The 18224-nt window shown below is 42.3% G+C and overlaps 1 protein-coding gene and 1 long non-coding RNA gene across 14 annotated transcripts in view; one reads left to right on the top strand and one right to left on the bottom strand.

Moving 5' to 3' along the window:
• Positions 1-18224, bottom strand: part of GGACT (gamma-glutamylamine cyclotransferase) — a 47488-nt gene that overhangs the window by 8382 nt on the left and 20882 nt on the right. For 4 of the 11 annotated variants that reach the window (XM_045481215.1, XM_045481209.1, XM_045481199.1 and 1 more), the window contains 2 exons: positions 2783-2834; positions 1734-1871 (listed from right to left, as the gene is read on the bottom strand). The exons of 2 other annotated variants lie outside the window; for them this stretch is intronic. In XM_045481215.1, coding sequence (XP_045337171.1) covers positions 1734-1857 — 124 coding nt within the window. In that variant the 5' untranslated portion in view covers positions 1858-1871; positions 2783-2834. Of the gene's footprint in view, positions 1-1733; positions 1991-2782; positions 2835-6316; positions 6444-18224 lie in introns of those variants that run through there. 5 more of the 11 variants (XM_045481257.1, XM_045481287.1, XM_045481242.1 and 2 more) reach the window with 4 other exon arrangements.
• LOC123599485 lies at positions 734-11492 on the top strand. Of its 3 annotated transcripts, none has more exons than XR_006713167.1 (3): positions 734-783; positions 3174-4405; positions 6378-11492. It is a non-coding gene; the product is annotated as an uncharacterized LOC123599485 (long non-coding RNA). The 3 variants fall into 3 exon arrangements; XR_006713166.1 differs by lacking the exon at positions 734-783 and having other exon boundaries at positions 2817-4405; positions 6378-6689; positions 7267-11492; XR_006713164.1 differs by lacking the exon at positions 734-783 and having other exon boundaries at positions 2193-4405.

Consider the following 18224-nt stretch of genomic DNA (forward strand, 5'->3'; position numbering starts at 1 on the left):
GTTTTCTCCTAAGGGTTTTATAGCCTTAGCTCTTGTTAGGTTGTTGATCATTTTAATTTTTGTATGTGATGTAAAGTAAGGGTCCAGCTTTATTCTCTTACATATGGATATCCAGTTTCCCAACTGTTGTAAAGACTGACCTTTCCCCATTGGTCTTGGCACCCTCATCAAAAATCACTTAACTATACATGCAAGGATTGATTTGTAGACTCTGCCGTCTTCCATACCATACTGTTTTGATTACTGTAGCTCTGCAGTAAGTTTTTGAAGTCAGGAAGTATGAGACCTCCAACTTTGTTATTGTTCACAATTACACTGCTTATTTGGGGTAGCCTGGTATTCTTCATGAATTTCAGAATGGATTTTTCTATTTCTGCAAAAAGGCACCTTTGGGAATTTTCATGACAGTTGCATTAAATCTATATATTTGGTAGATCTGGGTAGTCTGAGCATCCTAACAATATTTAATCTTCCAATCCATGAACACGAGCTTTCCATTTATTTGTCTTTAATTACTTTCAGCAATGTATTGTAGTTTTCAGTGTACAAGCCTTTTACCTCCTTGTTAAGCATTTTACTTGCCTGATTGTTTCAGGTAGGATTTTTTTTTCTTTTTAAGAGAGAATGAGAGAGTGCATAAAAGTGGGGAGAAGGGCAGAGAGAGAGAGAATCCAAAGCAGACTCCACGCTCAGCCCAACAAAGGGCTCAATCCTGGGATCGTAATCTGAGCTGAAACCAAGAGTCAGATGCTCAGCTGACTGAGCCACCCAAGCGCCCCTCAGGTAGGACTTATAATACTACATTGAAAGAAGTGGTGAACAAGACAAGGATGCTTGCTTTCTGATCTTAAAGGAAAAACCTTTCAGTCTTTCACCATTGAGTATGATGTTAGTTTGGGGATTTTTATATATGGCCTTTATTATGTTGAGGTAGTTGCCTTCTGTTTCTAGTTTAAGTGTTTTTACCACAAACTGGCATTGAATCTTGTCAACTTTTTCCCTTTCATTCTGTTAACGTGTATTACATTGGTTATTTTCTTATGTTGAACCACCCTTGCATTCCTGAGACAAACTCCACTTGGTGGTGGTATATAACCCATTTAATTCTGTTTGCTAATATTTTGTTTAGAATTTTTGAATCAATCCTCAGCAGGGATATTAATCTGGTTTTGGTATCAGATTAGAATGCTGCCCTCATTGAATGAGTTTCATTGAATGAGTTTGAAAGTGTCCCCTCCTTTTCAATTTTTGGGAAGATTTGGTAAAATTCACCAGTGAAGTCATCTGGTTCTGGTCTCTGTTAATGGGTTTTTGATTAGTAATTCAATCTCTTTTTTGGTTATTCTGATTTTCTATTTCATCACAATTTATCCTGATAGGGTGTGTTTCTAGGCATGAGCCATTTCATCCAGGTTTCAATTTGTTGGCACACAGTTGTTCTCTTATAATCCTTTTTATCTCTACTAAATGGGTTGTACTTTTCCCTCTTTCATTTCTGACTTTATTTATATCTTTTGTTCTTCCTAGTAAATCTAGACACAAGTTTGTCAATTTTGTTGATTTTCTCTATTGTTTTTCTACTCTCTATTTTATCTCTGCTCTAATCTCTATTTTTTCCTTCCTTTTGCTAGCTTTGGGTTTAGTTTTCCTTTCTGTTCTTTGACGGGTTCATCCTGTCTCCAAGGGCTGCGATGAGGGTCACAGCCAATAGGACATGCAAAAAGTCTACTTACATGCACCAGATCCTCTCCGAACCCCAGCCAGGGCTAGCTGAGAATATGCGTGTGATTCATCCAGGCTGGGAGCGGGCAGCACTGCCACAGCAGAAGGGAATGCCACCTCCTGAGGCTCATACATTACTATGTTTCAGCCTGGTTAGAGTTTTGGATAAAATGCAAGAGTTTAGGAACAGCTCTAGGTGAGCCATCTGGGCTTTTCCAGAGGAAACTGAAGAGTGACCTTTAGAAGTGGCTCTGTCTCTGCTTTACTGTGGTGTATCCCCCCCGGGTAGGCCTCTTCTAGGACACTGATGGCCTGGCCTGGCCAGCCCTGTGGGCTCAGACAGCAGTGTGGGCTGAACCCTTGTAGGGTGGCCTTAGTGTTCTATAGATGGACGTTTAAGAACACAGTGCATGGTAAGTGTAAGGAGATGCACTGTGGCACAATGACAGGCCTGAATCAAATCCCCACCTCTACCACTCAGCAGCTGTGGGTCTTTGGGAAAAGTTATTTTAAACCTGGGTTCATCCCATCTCTAGTGACTGCTGATTGTGTGCCCGGCCTCAGAACCCAATGAATGTTCTGAAGTTCTCCACCCTACCTCCTTCATTAAGGTCTTATAAAAATATCTACTGACTTATATTCTTCTCAATGAAGCCTCTTAAAAAAATAAAAATGAATATTCTACATAATAAATGGGAGAGGGAATCACGCCATATCAATTACTGGTTGGGCGTTGATGAGTTTTCAGAGCCAAGAATCCCTGGGAAGGTGCTGTTACATAGAAATGATCATGGTTAGGCCACAGGTTGTTAACTTCAACTCTGTGGAAAATCAGTCCAGTAGTTTTCTTCTACAGAAGATAGCTTTTTCCCATAAAAGAAAACCTAGCAATAAAAATTAAACTTCTTTACTAGGAAAAAAATGTAGCTAGCTAGAATGACCAAATTATAATAGTCTACATTTCATCTCTTGTATCCTTTACTACTTATGTAAGGGGGGGAAAAGAAAAAGAATTAACATTTTGCATTTCTGGCTCCTTTCATAAGAAAAACATCATTACCTTTCTGATTGTGTTTTGAACAAACACAGATCCTTCAGGAAGAAACTCATCCCTGTGGGGATTGAGAAAGGATCAGAGTTAAGCACTGAAACAAGCAATTAATTCCCATTAGAGGATTAAGGCACTCATGTTCACTTTGAATCAGAAAAACAAATTGTGAATAAAATCATGTACAACCAAGAGGTTACTTGTCAAAGTTAATAAATTAGAGAATTGAAGGGCCAACTGGAATGCACAGGGGAGGCTGAGCACCACAGGCAGGCACACTGGTAGGGTTTCATATTTGTGGGATAAGATCGGCCATCCTCTTTAAATGCCACAGAGCCATGGCAGGGACTGGGGTGGGGGTGGGGGGTCACGGTTTGTTATAATGCTGTCCTTCCACTAACAGATGGGGTCTATGAGAGGACGTCTAAAAGTGTTTTTCAACCCTGTTATATCACCATCCACCACACATGGATTACCCTACAATATCAACGAGAGAGAGACACGAGATGCTAACATTATTCAGTGTGGCAGGAGCCGATTCTAAATGACCTGAAGCACCATCTCTGCCAACATTACCAGCATATTCAGGACTGAGTGGGAGGCCACTGCTGCACTAAGGTCTCAGGACCCTCCACTTGGGAGTCGAGGAGCCCAAAACTGAACCCCTGTCCCAAACCAACTGGTTGGGAATGACGTGGACAGTGAGGGGTCAGTAGGGAGGTGGGACAGGCACAGAAACTTTTACTTCAGCAAATTTTGGTTGCTTTAGCACTGTCAATATTTCAGAACACGAAACCACCCGTGGAAGTGCCCATCTGGCCTGGCGCTGCTGGAAACGCCTGCCCCTTGCTCAGCAGTTTTCAGTCTTCAAACACAGCCCGTCTATAGTTTCGTATTTCATCGCTGAAGCAGAAATTGAAAGTGATTACGAATCATTCCCATAATTGTTGGATTTTTCCTGCTTAATTTTTTTCTTAGCCACCTGGTGGTAAGAGTGTAAAAAGCAGGGTTTCAGTAAGAGTTCATTGTGCTAGTTTACAAACGGCAGCTATCGCAAAGGCTGAGACCACACTTAGAAACACACGTACCAGGTGAAGCAAAGGGCTAATGGTGAACTGTTCTCAAACTTACTGGCAAAGCGACTTCAATGGGCACCAGCTTCTAACATGAAAACAACCTTTAAGTAAAGGCACCTCCATAAAATATTCATCCCGCATGGATTAAAATGTAATGAAATGGGGAAACATTAGTAAATCTGTATGTTTTCTTGGATAATTCATCAAGCCGCTAACACTGTTCACTGCCTGGTGTCAAATTAAGAGGGTTCGAGAAGGTGGGTGAAGTGGCGGGATTTGGGTGGCACAAAACTCAGCGCCTAGGAGCCGGCCCTGCCTCTTGGCACTGCACTATTTCCAGAAACGCCTACCCCAGAGAAGTGTGCGATTGTCGGGCCTGTCTTCTCCCATCTTCTCCCCCTTCTCCTGCCGTATGAAGCCGCTGTCAGCATTGGCTCCCGCAGACCCCGGCCACCCTGTCACAACTGAGGACCCACTTCAGCAAAGCCAGCTGCCACCCTAGTCCTTCCGTGGCCGCCAGCCGCCCTTAGCAGATGTCACCAAGTGTGGCCGGATCTCGGTAAGAAGCGCGTGTGCTGTGCGCGCCTGCTCTAAGGAGGGTTTTTATTTTATAGAACTCTGGCATCTCAGTCAAGTGGCTGCTTCTCCCCCGACTGTAACATTATTTTCCCTTGAGAAAACCCCTGAGTGTCTGATACAGTTACACATTAATTCTTCAGAAGTTTCTCAGAACTGTAGGAAACAGGTGAAAAAACAAAATGCCTTGAACTTTAAGCTGGAGCTCGGCCTGGAGCACCAAGCGCTGGAAGGTCACGTCACTCTCCCCTCTGAGCGGCTCGTGGGCGACGCGCCAGGGAGGGCTCCGGCCGCATCCTGTGGGTGCTTTGATGCTGTCACTCTCCTGCTTGCTAGTTTCTTTCCAGCAACGACAAGGGCTTCCTGCCCGGCCGACCCCGCGCCAACCCCACCGAATACCCCGGAAACGTTGATGGCAAAACACCTTTCTTACATTAACCAAGCAGCTCCGGTGAAACGGCGGTGCCTTTGAAATCAAGAAGCAAGGGTCTCCACTCACAGCTGTCCCCTCCAACTCTGACCCTTCATGGGTCCATGAAACAAACAGGCGCTTTATGGTCCCTGATGCCACACGGGTTCCTCTGAATGCTGCCTCAGCAACCATTCCATGCGTTTTCACTCTTTGGCCATACCAGACATTTTTACAAAGAAAATTTTGAATGCCATACCACTCTTAAGGCAATTATTTTACCATCTTTAAACACAGAGTGACCAACGAGGGGGACATGACCATGCCCTCACATCCATGGGCCCACTCAAAAGTCTGGGAAGAACAGCTGTAAAGTCCCCAAATGCCAAGTCAGGGAAAGGCCTCTCTGGAAACAGGCTGGACAGTGGCCCGGCCAGGGCTGCCAGGGCCACAGCCACAAACACCAGGCACGGCCAGGGCGGCGGTGCTGCTGCCTCCTGGCCAGAGGCACAGAAAGGTCTGGAAAGGCCTGGCCCCGCCAGCTGGAGGTGGTGGGGAGAGCACTGGGTACCATCAGCAGGTGAGATGCCCAGAAGAAGGTGCTGAGAGTCCTCACAAAGAGCCCACCTGTGGCTCAGAGGGGACAGTATGAATAATGCTGGCCATCAAGAGTTGACAGCATTTACTCCGTCCCTAGCCCTGTGCTAAATGCTTCATTTTACATTCTCAGGTTAACATTCAATGGGAGAGCTCCTTACTCTCTAGCTTCTCCCCATTTTACAGATGGGGAAACCGAGGCAGAGTGACTTACACAAGGTGCCCAGTTATAGCCGACAGAGCAGCTATGTCTGCCTTCACCTGTCCTGCCCTCCGAAGGCTCTCACCCAACTCTGGGAGGAGGCATTTCTCTCACTGCCTCTGGCCTCCAGAGGGCCCAGGCAGCTGGTGGCTCGGGCCACCGCTCCACACCGGGCTCCCTTGATATCCTCACCCAGAAGGCAGCCACAGGTGTCTATGGAGACCTGGCGGGCTGCCAGGCACCATGGAATCAGCACTCAGAGGCTGCCACCATCCTGGAATTCCTAATAATTTTATTTTTGAACTTAAGTCTGAGGGAGCGCTAGCGAACAGAGAAGATCCACGCAGCCCCACTGGCACACGGCATTCTTGGTGCCCCAGGAGCACAGTCTCGGGGACAGGAGCATGGGACTCTGTGAGACTCAGTGGGCACAAGTAACATGGTATGTCTATGACCAGGTCAGCTGGGAAAAGCAAACTCCATTCCAAGCAGAACTTGCTTTGAATGTAGGAAGGCAGGTATATGTTTGTCAGAATCATCCACCTACATACTTAATGTGTAAATTTTCTTGTGTATACATTATATCTCAAAGAAAACTGAAGTAAAGAAAAAGATGAAATGAGATCACAGAAGGAACACAGTTTGCCAACCTCTCAGTCTATATTATTATCAGTTTATATTCTTACCTGAGTTCAACATGTTCCACAATCCCCAGTCAACAGCAAACACTTCCTGTCTTTTATTTAGGATTTGTGGTGGCCTCCCTTAGTCACTTTCTGGAACCCAACATGCAGTACAAGGCCAGAAGACTTCTTCCCGGAAGGTGAAGCAGCCCTAGGAGCTGGGGCTGAGGGAGCAGTGAATCAGCTGCTGGGATTCAGACTCAGGCCCCACCAGCTATCCTTGCCCACCCAGGGCCCGTCCACTGTTGCTGACTGAGCGGAGGTTCCCACACTTGGCTACTAAGAAACACAGCAAATGATCTGCCTGTTAGAGTATATCTGCAAGCCTGCTAGAGAAGAGTGGAGCTCTTCCCCGACATGCTGGCAGCTGCTCAAGGTATGTTCATGCCACCTGGCACAAGCCCTTGGGTCAAGAGAAAGAGCCAAGAATCTGCACCGTGTCCCAACCCAGTGTCTGTCTACAGGGCAGGGCAAAGGGGCCAGTGGGTCTGGTTAGAGGCAGGTAACTTGCATCTCGTATGCCCCCAAAGGTCTTTGTTTTTCCTCCATGACAACTCAGGCCCACAAGCAGCAGAGGGAAGGGGAAGGACTATCCTTTAGTGTACTACTGAAAGGTTTTTTCAGAAACATTTTAAGTCTGTAGTAACAAAATGGTTTTTATTCAACTGATCTGCTTTCCTAGGTGAGAATGGGAAGCTTGGAAGTGCAACTTACATGTGAGTCAGAAGCAACACAGAACTATTACAAAATGTCATACAAAGCCATGCTTTTTTAGGTAGTGTGCTAACAAACTATTCTAGAAAGAAGAGAACATACACCTGTTTAAACAACTCTAAGATAACGCTTTAGAAGTCAGGCCTACCCAAAAGTGAATAAACTTGTTACGAATGCAGGTGAGGGTTCCTGGCTAGGTCTGAGCCCTCACTCCCTCTACTTAATATAGTATTTCATAGCTTTACAGAAACAAGCCTCCCAGAAGGACCACTAGACAGATAGCTGGGAAATCAGAGGTCAAAGCCAAGCCCCTGCTGACTGTCAGAGGGGCCTGTTTCACCCAGCCACATGAGGCAAGGCCACAGCAGGTGGCAGTGGGGGGTGTGGGCACCCTGGGCTCGGCTGCCCTGGGACCCGGGATCCACAGGGGGCAGATCACAGGCCTCTCCGAATGACATGGGACAGAACTAAATTAGCGAAAGGACTCTGGAAGATGACCAGCAGATACAACTGCAAAGCTCCAGAGCACGACCTAGACCACCAAAGTGGCCCTGAGCATCACTTGGAAACCACCAGCACACGTGGCTCCCACCCACTGGCGTGTCCAGTGCTCCCGGCCCCATGCTCCCCTGCCAGTTGGCACTGCCAGCCCACAGTGAATCAGCAATGAGCCAAACTCCGTTCCCAGTGGGCTCTGGAATTCAGGACTTAATTCTTCCGGTAACAGATCTACCTTCAGAATTACCTTTGCTGAGAATATTGTTAAATCCTGTCTAAATTCTCTGCAAAGGTGCTGGCTACCCACAGGAAGTCAGGTAGGCGAGGGGGAGGAATGCAGACCTAGAGGGAAGGTAACTGCCTGCTGGAGCACCAGGAGGACCGCCCCCGGTGCACATGTGACACACGGATCTCCGTTTTTAAACAGTTCTTAAAAAGAAATAAGCTTTCTTAAAAATAAAAGCACAGAATATTAAGCCTAATGTGGGTTTTGATTAATTACCTGTCCCCAAAGCATTCAAATCCTTCCGGTGCTTTTCTCATTCCCTCAGTTCAACTCAATTAAAACAGTTGAGAGGCAGCAAAAACTGAATTATAAGAAAGAAGTGGGGAGGAAATGAAGGCTATGTTACTGAACATGCTTTTAAATACTTCACATAAAGTGGATCCATTTACTCACATTCCTGTGGGGCCTAAACACGCAGCTGGTCACTGTTTGCTGATGGCAGCCAGAACTCTTTGGGTCCAAAACTACTAGAAAAATGTGTTGGGTTTCAAGGGAACTGAATGCACTGAACTGAATCCAATCCTTTCATGTACGAAAATCCCACCAATGTTTTTTTCAATCCCACTTTAAAAGCTACATTATCACTAGGACCAGCTGACAGAAGTCAGTAGCATTGAGGCTGAACACACCATTCTTCCTCAGGGTCCATGACACTTTGGCCTCTCTAGTGTTCGGGGATGGATCCCAGGACTCAAAATATTACTAAAAAGCCAATCTGGTCTAACTTGGCTTTTAAAAAACACTTAAAAGCCAATATAGAGTCTGTTCCTGGGAAGAGCAAAATCCAGTTAGAATGTAAAATTCTGTTGTTACTATTTTGTGGTTATCAAAGAACAGATACTGCTATATTTAGTTTAAACACTTTTTCAAACTTATTTCAAAACAACAGAACAATAGCTTTGTTTTTCCATTACTGGATATATTTTTTTTAGGTTTATAAATGTTCTTTCAATCATGATAAACAGAAGTACTCAGGGAAGCTACCATGGGTTTACTCAAACATTTTCCTAATCAAATAGCCCAAGGATTTTAGTTTTTTGTTTATAGGAGCTTTGTCATTTTCCTTGCCCAAAAGACTTTCTTACTAAAAAACAAACAAAAAGCCATGTTGTATGTATAAACACAAAGAGAAGAAAATAAGGTGTCTCTCCTCTCCACCCTCCTCTATCCTGGGACCAACCAGCCTGTGGTCAGTAGGAGGAAAAACCATCTCCCCACTCCAGCCAGAGCTGGTAGTAACAGATGTCATCTGGTATCTCAGGAGTTTCCCTCAAATGACAAAGCAATCCGCCTCCCCCCCCCCCCCGCCCCCCGAGGTGATGCTTCACCAACTACAAACTAAAGGTTAAAGACAGTCCCACTTGAAGCCCCCTAGTTAAAGTAGCTGTGCAACTCTCTACCAGTCCTTTGAGTGGGCGCCCACAGCCAGGACCCCTGGGCTCTGCTGTCCAGTGTGACATGGTGCAGAGGCAGCAGGGGAGGGCGAGGAAGGGGAGCTCCAGAAAGAGCCGCCTCTCTCTGCATCATCCCCCAGCTTCCCAAGGAGGGAAGGACACCACCAGGCCACAGTTGCCCAAAGGAGCTGATCCTTCAAAATTCATGCAAATTTGGCATTCTATCACTATAACAAAGATTTCAACTATTTTTAAGTTAAGGAATTCTCTCTCCCTCCTACCGTTCCAATCTTGGAATAAAGACAGTTCTTTAGAGAGCAGGTCCCTGTCTCATAGCGAGAGCAAGACCAATGCAGACCAGGTGGACTGTACCTCTTTCCCAGGTGCTAAACACCTGAGATTTACATTAAAAGATGATTATAAGACACACTGTGGGGAGGCCAATGAGACACGCCTGGGGAAGCAGGGCATCACAGGTCCCGAAGGAGAATGACTATCTGAACAGCAGAGTCTTTGAAGAGAAACAGGAAAGAGGTGGACACAAGTCAGGGGATGGTTAGGGGACAAATGGGTGGTTTGAGCAGGAGGACGGCCTGGGCATGCCTGGGGGTCAGGGCATGAGTGTGAGGCCAGGACTATAGGGGAAGAGACAGAGGAGGGAGGCTGGGTCCGGGTCACTAGAGACCTAACTCTCAGCCCTATGTGATGGGGTAACTAAGGGTATTAAGCCTGAGAGGTGACATGGTAAGATTTGTGTTTTAAAAAATTATCTAGTGCAACCCCAGTGGAAGACTGCTTGACATATTCTGATCAGCACTATTTATAATAACTCAAATGCAGATTCTACCCAAATATCCCTCAACAGTAATTAAAACAGGCTAATAAAGTGTGGTATACTGTGGAAAACTCCACAGCAGTGAGAACGAATGGACAACTACATGTAACAACATGGATGAATCTCACAAGCAATGCTGAGTGACAGAAGTCAGGCAGAAACAGTACATACTGTATGACTGTATTTATAAGAACATGAATAATAGCCAGACTGACCTCTGCTGCTGGATGTCAGGACAGTGGTTACTGCCAAGGAAAGACATGAGCACACTTGATTTGGGTGCTGCTTACACAGTGTCTTCCTATTATGATTCCTATCATGCTATATGATTTCCACACTTTTCTGATGTGTTATACTTTCATAAAATTGCATTTTACATTTTTAAAACACATATAGTAATAGAGTAGAGGACAGACTTCCAGGAAGGAGGAAAAGAAGAATAAATTAAGCCTAAAGTTTGCAGAAGGAAGGAATAACAAAGATCAGGGCAGAAATAAATAGAGGCCAGAAAAATAGAAAACATCAATGAAACTAAGAGCTGTTTTCTTTTAAGATAAAATTGACAAAACTTTAGCTAGACTAAGAAAAAAAGAGAGAAGACTAAAGTACATAAAATCAGAATAAAAAGAGGAGGCATTACAGTTGACACCACAGGAATACATAGGACCACAGGAGACCCCTATGAATAATTATCTGCCAACAAATTGGACAACTACAAAAAACTGATAGATTCCTAGAAACATACAACTTATTAAGATAGATCGGTGGAGAAACAATATATGAACGGACTATTAACAAGGAAAGAGACCAAGTCAGTGATCAAAAACCTCCCAACCAAGAAAATCCCAGGACCACATGGTTTCACTGAATTCCACCTTAATGCCAATCCTTCTCAAACTCAGCCAGAAACTTGAAGAGATGGGAATACTCCCAAACTTATTTTACAAGTCCAGCATTAACCTGATACCAAAGCCAAATAACAACACCACAAGAAGACTACAGACTCATGTTACGGATGAATACAGATGCAAAAATTCTTAACAAAATATTAGCAAACCAAACTCAACAGCACATTAAAAGGATCATACACCATAATCAAGTGGGATTTATCCCTGGATGCAAAGATGGTTCAACACACACAAGTCAACAAATATGACAAATATGACATTAATAGAATGAAAGATAAAATCATACGATCATCTCGATAGATGCAGAAAAAGCATTTGACAAAACCACAACATCCTTTCACGATAGAAACTCTCAACAAACTAGGTACAGAAGGAACATACCTCATCATAATAAAGTTTATATATGACAAACCCACAGCTGACAACATAATAGTGAAAACCTTAAAGCTTTTCCTCTAACATTAGGAAAAAGACAAGGATGCCCACTCTCACCAGTCTTATTCAACATACTACTAGAAGTCCTGGCCAGAGCAGTCAGGCTAGATGAAGACAAAAGGCATGTATGCTGGAAAGGAAGAAGTAAAACTGTCTTTGTATGAAAACTATACATTCTTGTATATAGAAAATTCTAAAGAGTCTTCCAAAAAACAGAGCTAATTAACAAATTTAGTTAAGCTGCAGAATACAAAATCAACACAAAGAAATCAATTGTATTCTATACAATAATGACAAAATATCTGAAAAAGAACTAAGGAAACAATCCCAGTCACAAAAGCACCAAAAAGAATAAAATTCCTAGGAATAAATTCAACCAAGGAGGTGAGGGATCAGTGCACTGAAAACTGTAAGACTTTGATTAAAAATAATTGAAGACATGAACAAATGGGAAGATAGCCCATATTCATGGATTGGAAGAATTAATATTGTTCAAATGTCCATATTACCCAAAGCTATATATAGGTTCAATGCAATCTCTATCAAAATCTCAATGGCATTTTTCACAGAAATATAAAAGACAATCCTAAAACTTGTACAGGACCACAAAAGACCCTAAATAGACAAAGCAGTCCTGAGAAAGTAAAACAAAGCTGGAGACATCACACTTCATGATTTAAAACTGTACTACAAAGCTACAGTAATTAAAACAGTATGGTAGTGGCATAAACATAGACACGTTGACAATGGAACAGAATTGACAGTCCAGAAATAAACCCCAGCATATACAGTCAACTAATATTATACATGGAACCAAGAATACAAAATGGGAAAAGGACAGTCTCTTCAATAAATAGAGTCAGGAAAACTGAACAGCCACATGCAGAAAAATACAATTGAATACTTACCTTACACCACTTCAAAAATTAACTTGAAATGGATTAGAAATTTAAATTAAGACCTGAAACTTAAATTCTCACAAAAAAATACAGGGGAAAAGCTCCTGGACATTGGTCTTGTCAACAATTTTTCAGATATGACACCAAAAGCAAAAGCAACAAAAACAAAAATCTGTGAGACTACATCAAACTAAAAAGCTTCTCTACAGCAAAAGAAACAATTAGCAACGAAAAGGCAACCTATGGAATGGGACACAATACTTGCAAACCATATATCTGATAAAGAGTTAATATCCAAAATATATTTAAAAAAAAAAACAAAAACGCCTACAACTCAGTAACAACAACAACAAAAACAAACAATCTGATTAAAAAAGGGGCAGAGGAACTGAATAGACATTTTCCCAAAGACATACAAAGGGCCAATAGGTACATAAAAAGGTGCTTAACATTGGGAAAATGCAAATAAAAACCACAGTGAGAGGGGCACCTGGGTGGCTCAGTTGGTTAAGCATCTGACTCTTGTGCTCTACATTGACAGTATGGAGACCGCTTGGGATTTTCTCTCTCTCTCTGTCTGCCCCTTCCCAGCTCATGTGCTCTCTCTAAATAAACATTAGAAAAAAACTACAATGAGGTATCACCTCATACCTGTCAGAATGACTATCACCAAAAAGATGAGGTAACAAAGGTTGGCAAGGGCTAGAAAAAAGGCAACCCTTCTGCACTGCTGGTGGGAATGTAAATTGGTACAGCCACTATGGAAAACAGTATGGTAGATCATATGAGGTCACAGAAAAATTAAAAACAGAACTACTATATGATCCAGTAATCCCACTCACAGGTATATATATAAAGAGATATCTGCACTCCCGTGTCACTGCACTAATTGCAACAGCCAAGATACAGAAACAACCTAAATGTCTGTCAACAGATGAATGGATAAAAAAGATTGTATGTGCATGTAACATATGGAATACTACTCATCCATGAAAAAGAAGGAAACCCTGCTGTATGCAACAACATGGATCAACCTTGAGGGCATATTAAATGAAAGTCAGAGAAAGACAGAAAGCCAAACTTGTAGAAACAGAGTAGAATGGCAATTACCAGGTGCTGGGGCTGGGTGAAATGGGGAGATGTTGATCAAAGGGTACAAACTTCCAGTTAGAAGATGAATACATTCTTGGGATCTAATGCACAGCACTGTGACTACAGTTAACAGTACTATATTATATATTTGACAAGAGAGATCTTAAATGTCACCACAAAAAAGAAATAATAGGGATGCTTGGCTGGCTCAGTCAGTAGAGCATGCGACTCTTGATCTCGGGGTCATGGGTTTGAGCCCCTCATGGGTTAGAGATTACTTAAATAAAAATTAGCCTGGGTGGCTTAGTCGGTTAAGTGTCTGACTCTTGAATTCGGCTCAGGTCATGATCTTGCAGTTTGTGAGATCGAGCCCCACATAGGGCTCTGTGCTGACAGTGTGGAGCCTGCTTGGGGTTCTCTCTTTCTCCTCTCTCTGCTTCTCCCCCCACTCGTGTGCGCTTTCTCTCAAAATAAATAAACATGTAAAAATAAGTAGAACTTAAAAAAAAAAGAAATTAACAACATGTGACATGATAGAGATGTAAGCTGGTACTATGGTGGTAATCATATTGCAATATATGAATGTATCAGATTGGGGCACCAGGGTGGCTCAGTCAGTTGTTCAGCTTAGGCTCAGGTCATGATCTCATGGTTCGTAAGTTCAAGCCCCACATGGGGCTCTCTACTGTCAGCTCAGAGCCTGCTTCAGATCTGTCTCCCCCTCTTTTTACCCCTCCCCCTACTCGCATGTATGCATGCATGCTCTCTATCTCAATAATAAACATTAAAACAAATAAATGTATCAGATCAACATACTGTATGCTTAAACTTATATGCCAATTATATCTCAACAAAGCTGGAAAAAATATCAATGGAATTTCTTTCTGTAGTAATGGGAATGTTATAGAATTAGACAGTAGTGATGGTTGTACAACCTTGTTAATATACTAAAAACCACTGAATTATATGCACTTTGATATGGTGAATTTTATGGTATGTGAATTCTATCTCAATAAAAATAACTGGTTAAAAAAATCAGTTGAACAGAATAGAGTCTAGAAGTAGATAAAGGTACCAAGGTAATTCAAGAACGGACAGTCTTTAAAACAAAAGGTACTGGAAAACAGGATATCCATATTAAAAAAAAAAAAAAAGAACAACTCATCTCATTCCATATACTTAACTCAAAATGTGTCAAACTGTAAGAGTTACAATTCTAGAATAAAAGCTTTTGATAGGACACAAAAAGTACAAATAATAAACAGAGAACATGGATAAGATGGACTTCATCAGAATCAAAACCTGCTCTCAAAAGGCTCTGATGATTAAATGGAAGGGCAAACTCAGACTGGGAAAAACATCTCCAAAACACACACAGATAGACCTTGGAGATACTGCGGGTACGGTTCCAGATGACTGCAATATAGCAAACATTGCAATAAAGCAAGTCAAATGAATTTTCTGGTTTTCCAGTGCATATAAAAGTTATGTTTACACTATGCTTTATATTAAGTGTGCAACAGCATTATGTCTAAAAAACTGTACATACGTTAATTTAAAAAATACTTTATTACTAAAAAAATGCTAACTGCCTGAGCTTTCAGCAAGTTGTAACCACTGATCACAGATAAGAAATACAGTTCTCCCTTGAACACAGGTTTGAACTCTGTGGGTCCATTTATAATTGAATTCTTTTTTTTTTTTTTTTAATTTTTTTTTCAACGTTTATTTATTTTTGGGACAGAGAGAGACAGAGCATGAACGGGGGAGGGGCAGAGAGAGAGGGAGACACAGAATCGGAAACAGGCTCCAGGCTCCAAGCCATCAGCCCAGAGCCCGACGCGGGGCTCGAACTCACGGACCGCGAGATCGTGACCTGGCTGAAGTCGGACGCTTAACCGACTGCGCCACCCAGGCGCCCCTATAATTGAATTCTTTTTGAGAAATGCAGTACTGTAAATGCTTTTTCTCTTCTTTATGATTTTCTTCATAACATTTTCTTTTCTTTAGCTTACTTTGTTGCAAGAATACAGTATGTAATACATATAATATACAAAATATGTGTTAATCACCTGTTTGTTATCAATAAGTCTTCTGGTCAACAGTAAGCTATTAGTAGTGAAGTTTTTGGGGAGTCCAAGTTACCTGCATACTTTGGGCTATTTGTAGGGGGGCTGGTGTCCCTAGCCCCCTCCATTGTTCAAGATTCAGCTGTTTAATATTAATAGAAAAGATTAAAATATTGCAATAATTACCAAAATGTGACACAGAGACATGAAGTGAGCAACTGCTATTGGAAAAATAGCAACCGTAGACTTGCTTGGAACAGGGTTGCCACGAACCTTCAATTTGTAAAAACAAACAAAAAACCACACAAAAAACAAAAAAACACCTAATTATCTGCAAAGTGCAATGAAGTGATGTGCAATAAAACAAGGTATGCCTGGATATATTTGATAAATTACTTATATCCAGAATATACAGAGAACTCTTAAAAATCAGGAAGAAGAAAAACAACCCAATTAAAACTGGGCAAAAGATTTAAACACTCTACTGATATATGAATCTCATAAGCACATGAAAAGATGCTTAATGTCATTAATCATTAGAGAAATGCAAATAAAAACTATAGTAAGATACCATCATAGAATGGGTAAAATTGAAAAGACTACTGATACCAAGTGTTGACAAAGATGTAGGGCAACTGAAACTATATGTTGCTTTTGGAAAAGAGTGCAGCAACTTTGGAAAACAATCTTAAAAAATTAAAGATATGTTTATCATACAACCTAGCAATCTCACTCTTGGGAATATACTCAAGATGAGTAATTTCATATCCTGCATGAAGACCTATATATGAATGTCTACAGCAGTTCTATTCATAGTAGGCAATAGCTGGAAATAACCCAAATGTCCATCAACCTGAGAATGCATAGACAATTTGAGGAGTATAGATGTAATAATACAGATAAATCTCAAATGTATATGCCAAGTGAAAGAAGCCAGATGCAAAAGGCTATGTGCCATATGATGAGTGTCCACTGACATTTTGGAAAACACAAATCAGAGGGGCAGAAAACAGCAGTGGCTGCTCCGGCTGGGAGAACAGAGGAAATGGACTGCACAGGGGCATGAGGCAACCTTCTGGGTTCATGAAAATATTCTGTATCTGCTTATAGTGGGGAGCACATGAGTATATACATTTGTAAAAATTCACTGAACTGAAAAAAAATTACTGAACTTCAAATATTAAATAGGTGAATTTCATCTCATATAAATCAATAAAGCCAACTTATTTTTTAAAGGCCTGCCAAACATCAGTATTTGTACAAAGTCCCCTTTATCCACTCTGATTGTACTTGCTTTTTTTTTAAAGATTTTTTTATTTTTCAACGTTTATTTTATTTTTGGGACAGAGAGAGACAGAGCATGAACAGGGGAGGGGCAGAGAGAGAGGGAGACACAGAATCGGAAACAGGCTCCAGGCTCTGAGCCATCAGCCCAGAGCCTGACGCGGGGCTCGAACTCACGGACCGCGAGATCGTGACCTGGCTGAAGTCGGACGCTTAACCGACTGCGCCGCCCAGGCGCCCCAAGATTTTTTTATTTTTAAGTAATGTCTACAACTCAGAACCCCGAGATGAAGAGTCGCATGCTCCACTGATTGAGCCAGCCAGGCACCCCTGTACTTGCTTTTTTGCAGTATGTTAGGATTCCATAAATTTTAGGCCTTATCTTTGCCAAACTGATTTATCCATTCCTCTGCCTCAATTTCAATGAAGATCGCTGAGAAGTCTCTTTACATTCTCGTTTCTTAGCTTTTACCCAGGGGAGCTTAACTCAAGTCTCCATCTGGAAACAAGATGGAATTGCCCTGGGTTCAAGTTCTAGCCCCACCAGGACACCAGGATTACCCATTTCCTGGGTGAGTGAAAACCCTTCCTCAGCCAGGCCCATAGGAAGATTTAATAAGGATGTGGAGCACCAGGTTTGGCCTCAGGCACAATGCCTGTTTCTACTATTTTCACCTAGTGATCCTCTCAGTTAAGGACCCATATCTCTGCCATCATCACCTGCCCTCATTAGATGCCTATGACTTGCCTGGGTTTTTTGTTATAGATAGTTCCATTTCTTCACATAATCTATCTTTGTTCTCCCAGACTCTTGTATGAGTTCTGTGTGTATGTGTGTGTTCCTGGGACACAGTGTCCTAAAAAATACAGTGCAGCTCTTCTCTAAAGCATTAGGGCACGTGACCCAAAAAGACTGACGTACGTGTGGGAGAAATCTTTGCTGTCCAGAATGTCTCCGACAGCACATGCTGTACCCCCACCCCCACCTCCTCCAGGGCTGGTGATTGTGGGGGATCATTTCATCACATGCACATGCCCCCAGAGCACCCACCACTCACACACTGTCTCATCTACCCAGTCCCAAGAAACACCTCTTTTCTCCCTAACTTTTGACTCTGCACCCATAGGTAAGCTCTTGGCTGCACTCACCTGTCTCGTAAACATTAAAATTCCTGGAGGAACATTTTAAACTCTGTTTCAGTATTTCAAGTTACATTTCTTATTAACTCATCATTAATGATCTAAACCTCCTTGAGCTCACCATTAATTATCTCAACTTCCCTGAACTCTGTTTTATATTTCCTTTTGGTTCTCATTTTCTCATATGAGCAAAATTTCCGTATTAGTTACCAACTGCCCAGGAGAGTTGCTTATTCCTGAGTGTTAGTGAGAGGTAAGATCCACCTTTTGCTCCATTACTTCCATTTCTGACCCATTTTAGAGGTTGTGTTAGCAATGAGGGCTCTCCTGAGACACGAGACCTATTTCAAAATGTAA

Source organism: Leopardus geoffroyi, chromosome A1, assembly GCF_018350155.1.
Source record: "Leopardus geoffroyi isolate Oge1 chromosome A1, O.geoffroyi_Oge1_pat1.0, whole genome shotgun sequence".
Taxonomy (NCBI): domain Eukaryota; kingdom Metazoa; phylum Chordata; class Mammalia; order Carnivora; family Felidae; genus Leopardus; species Leopardus geoffroyi.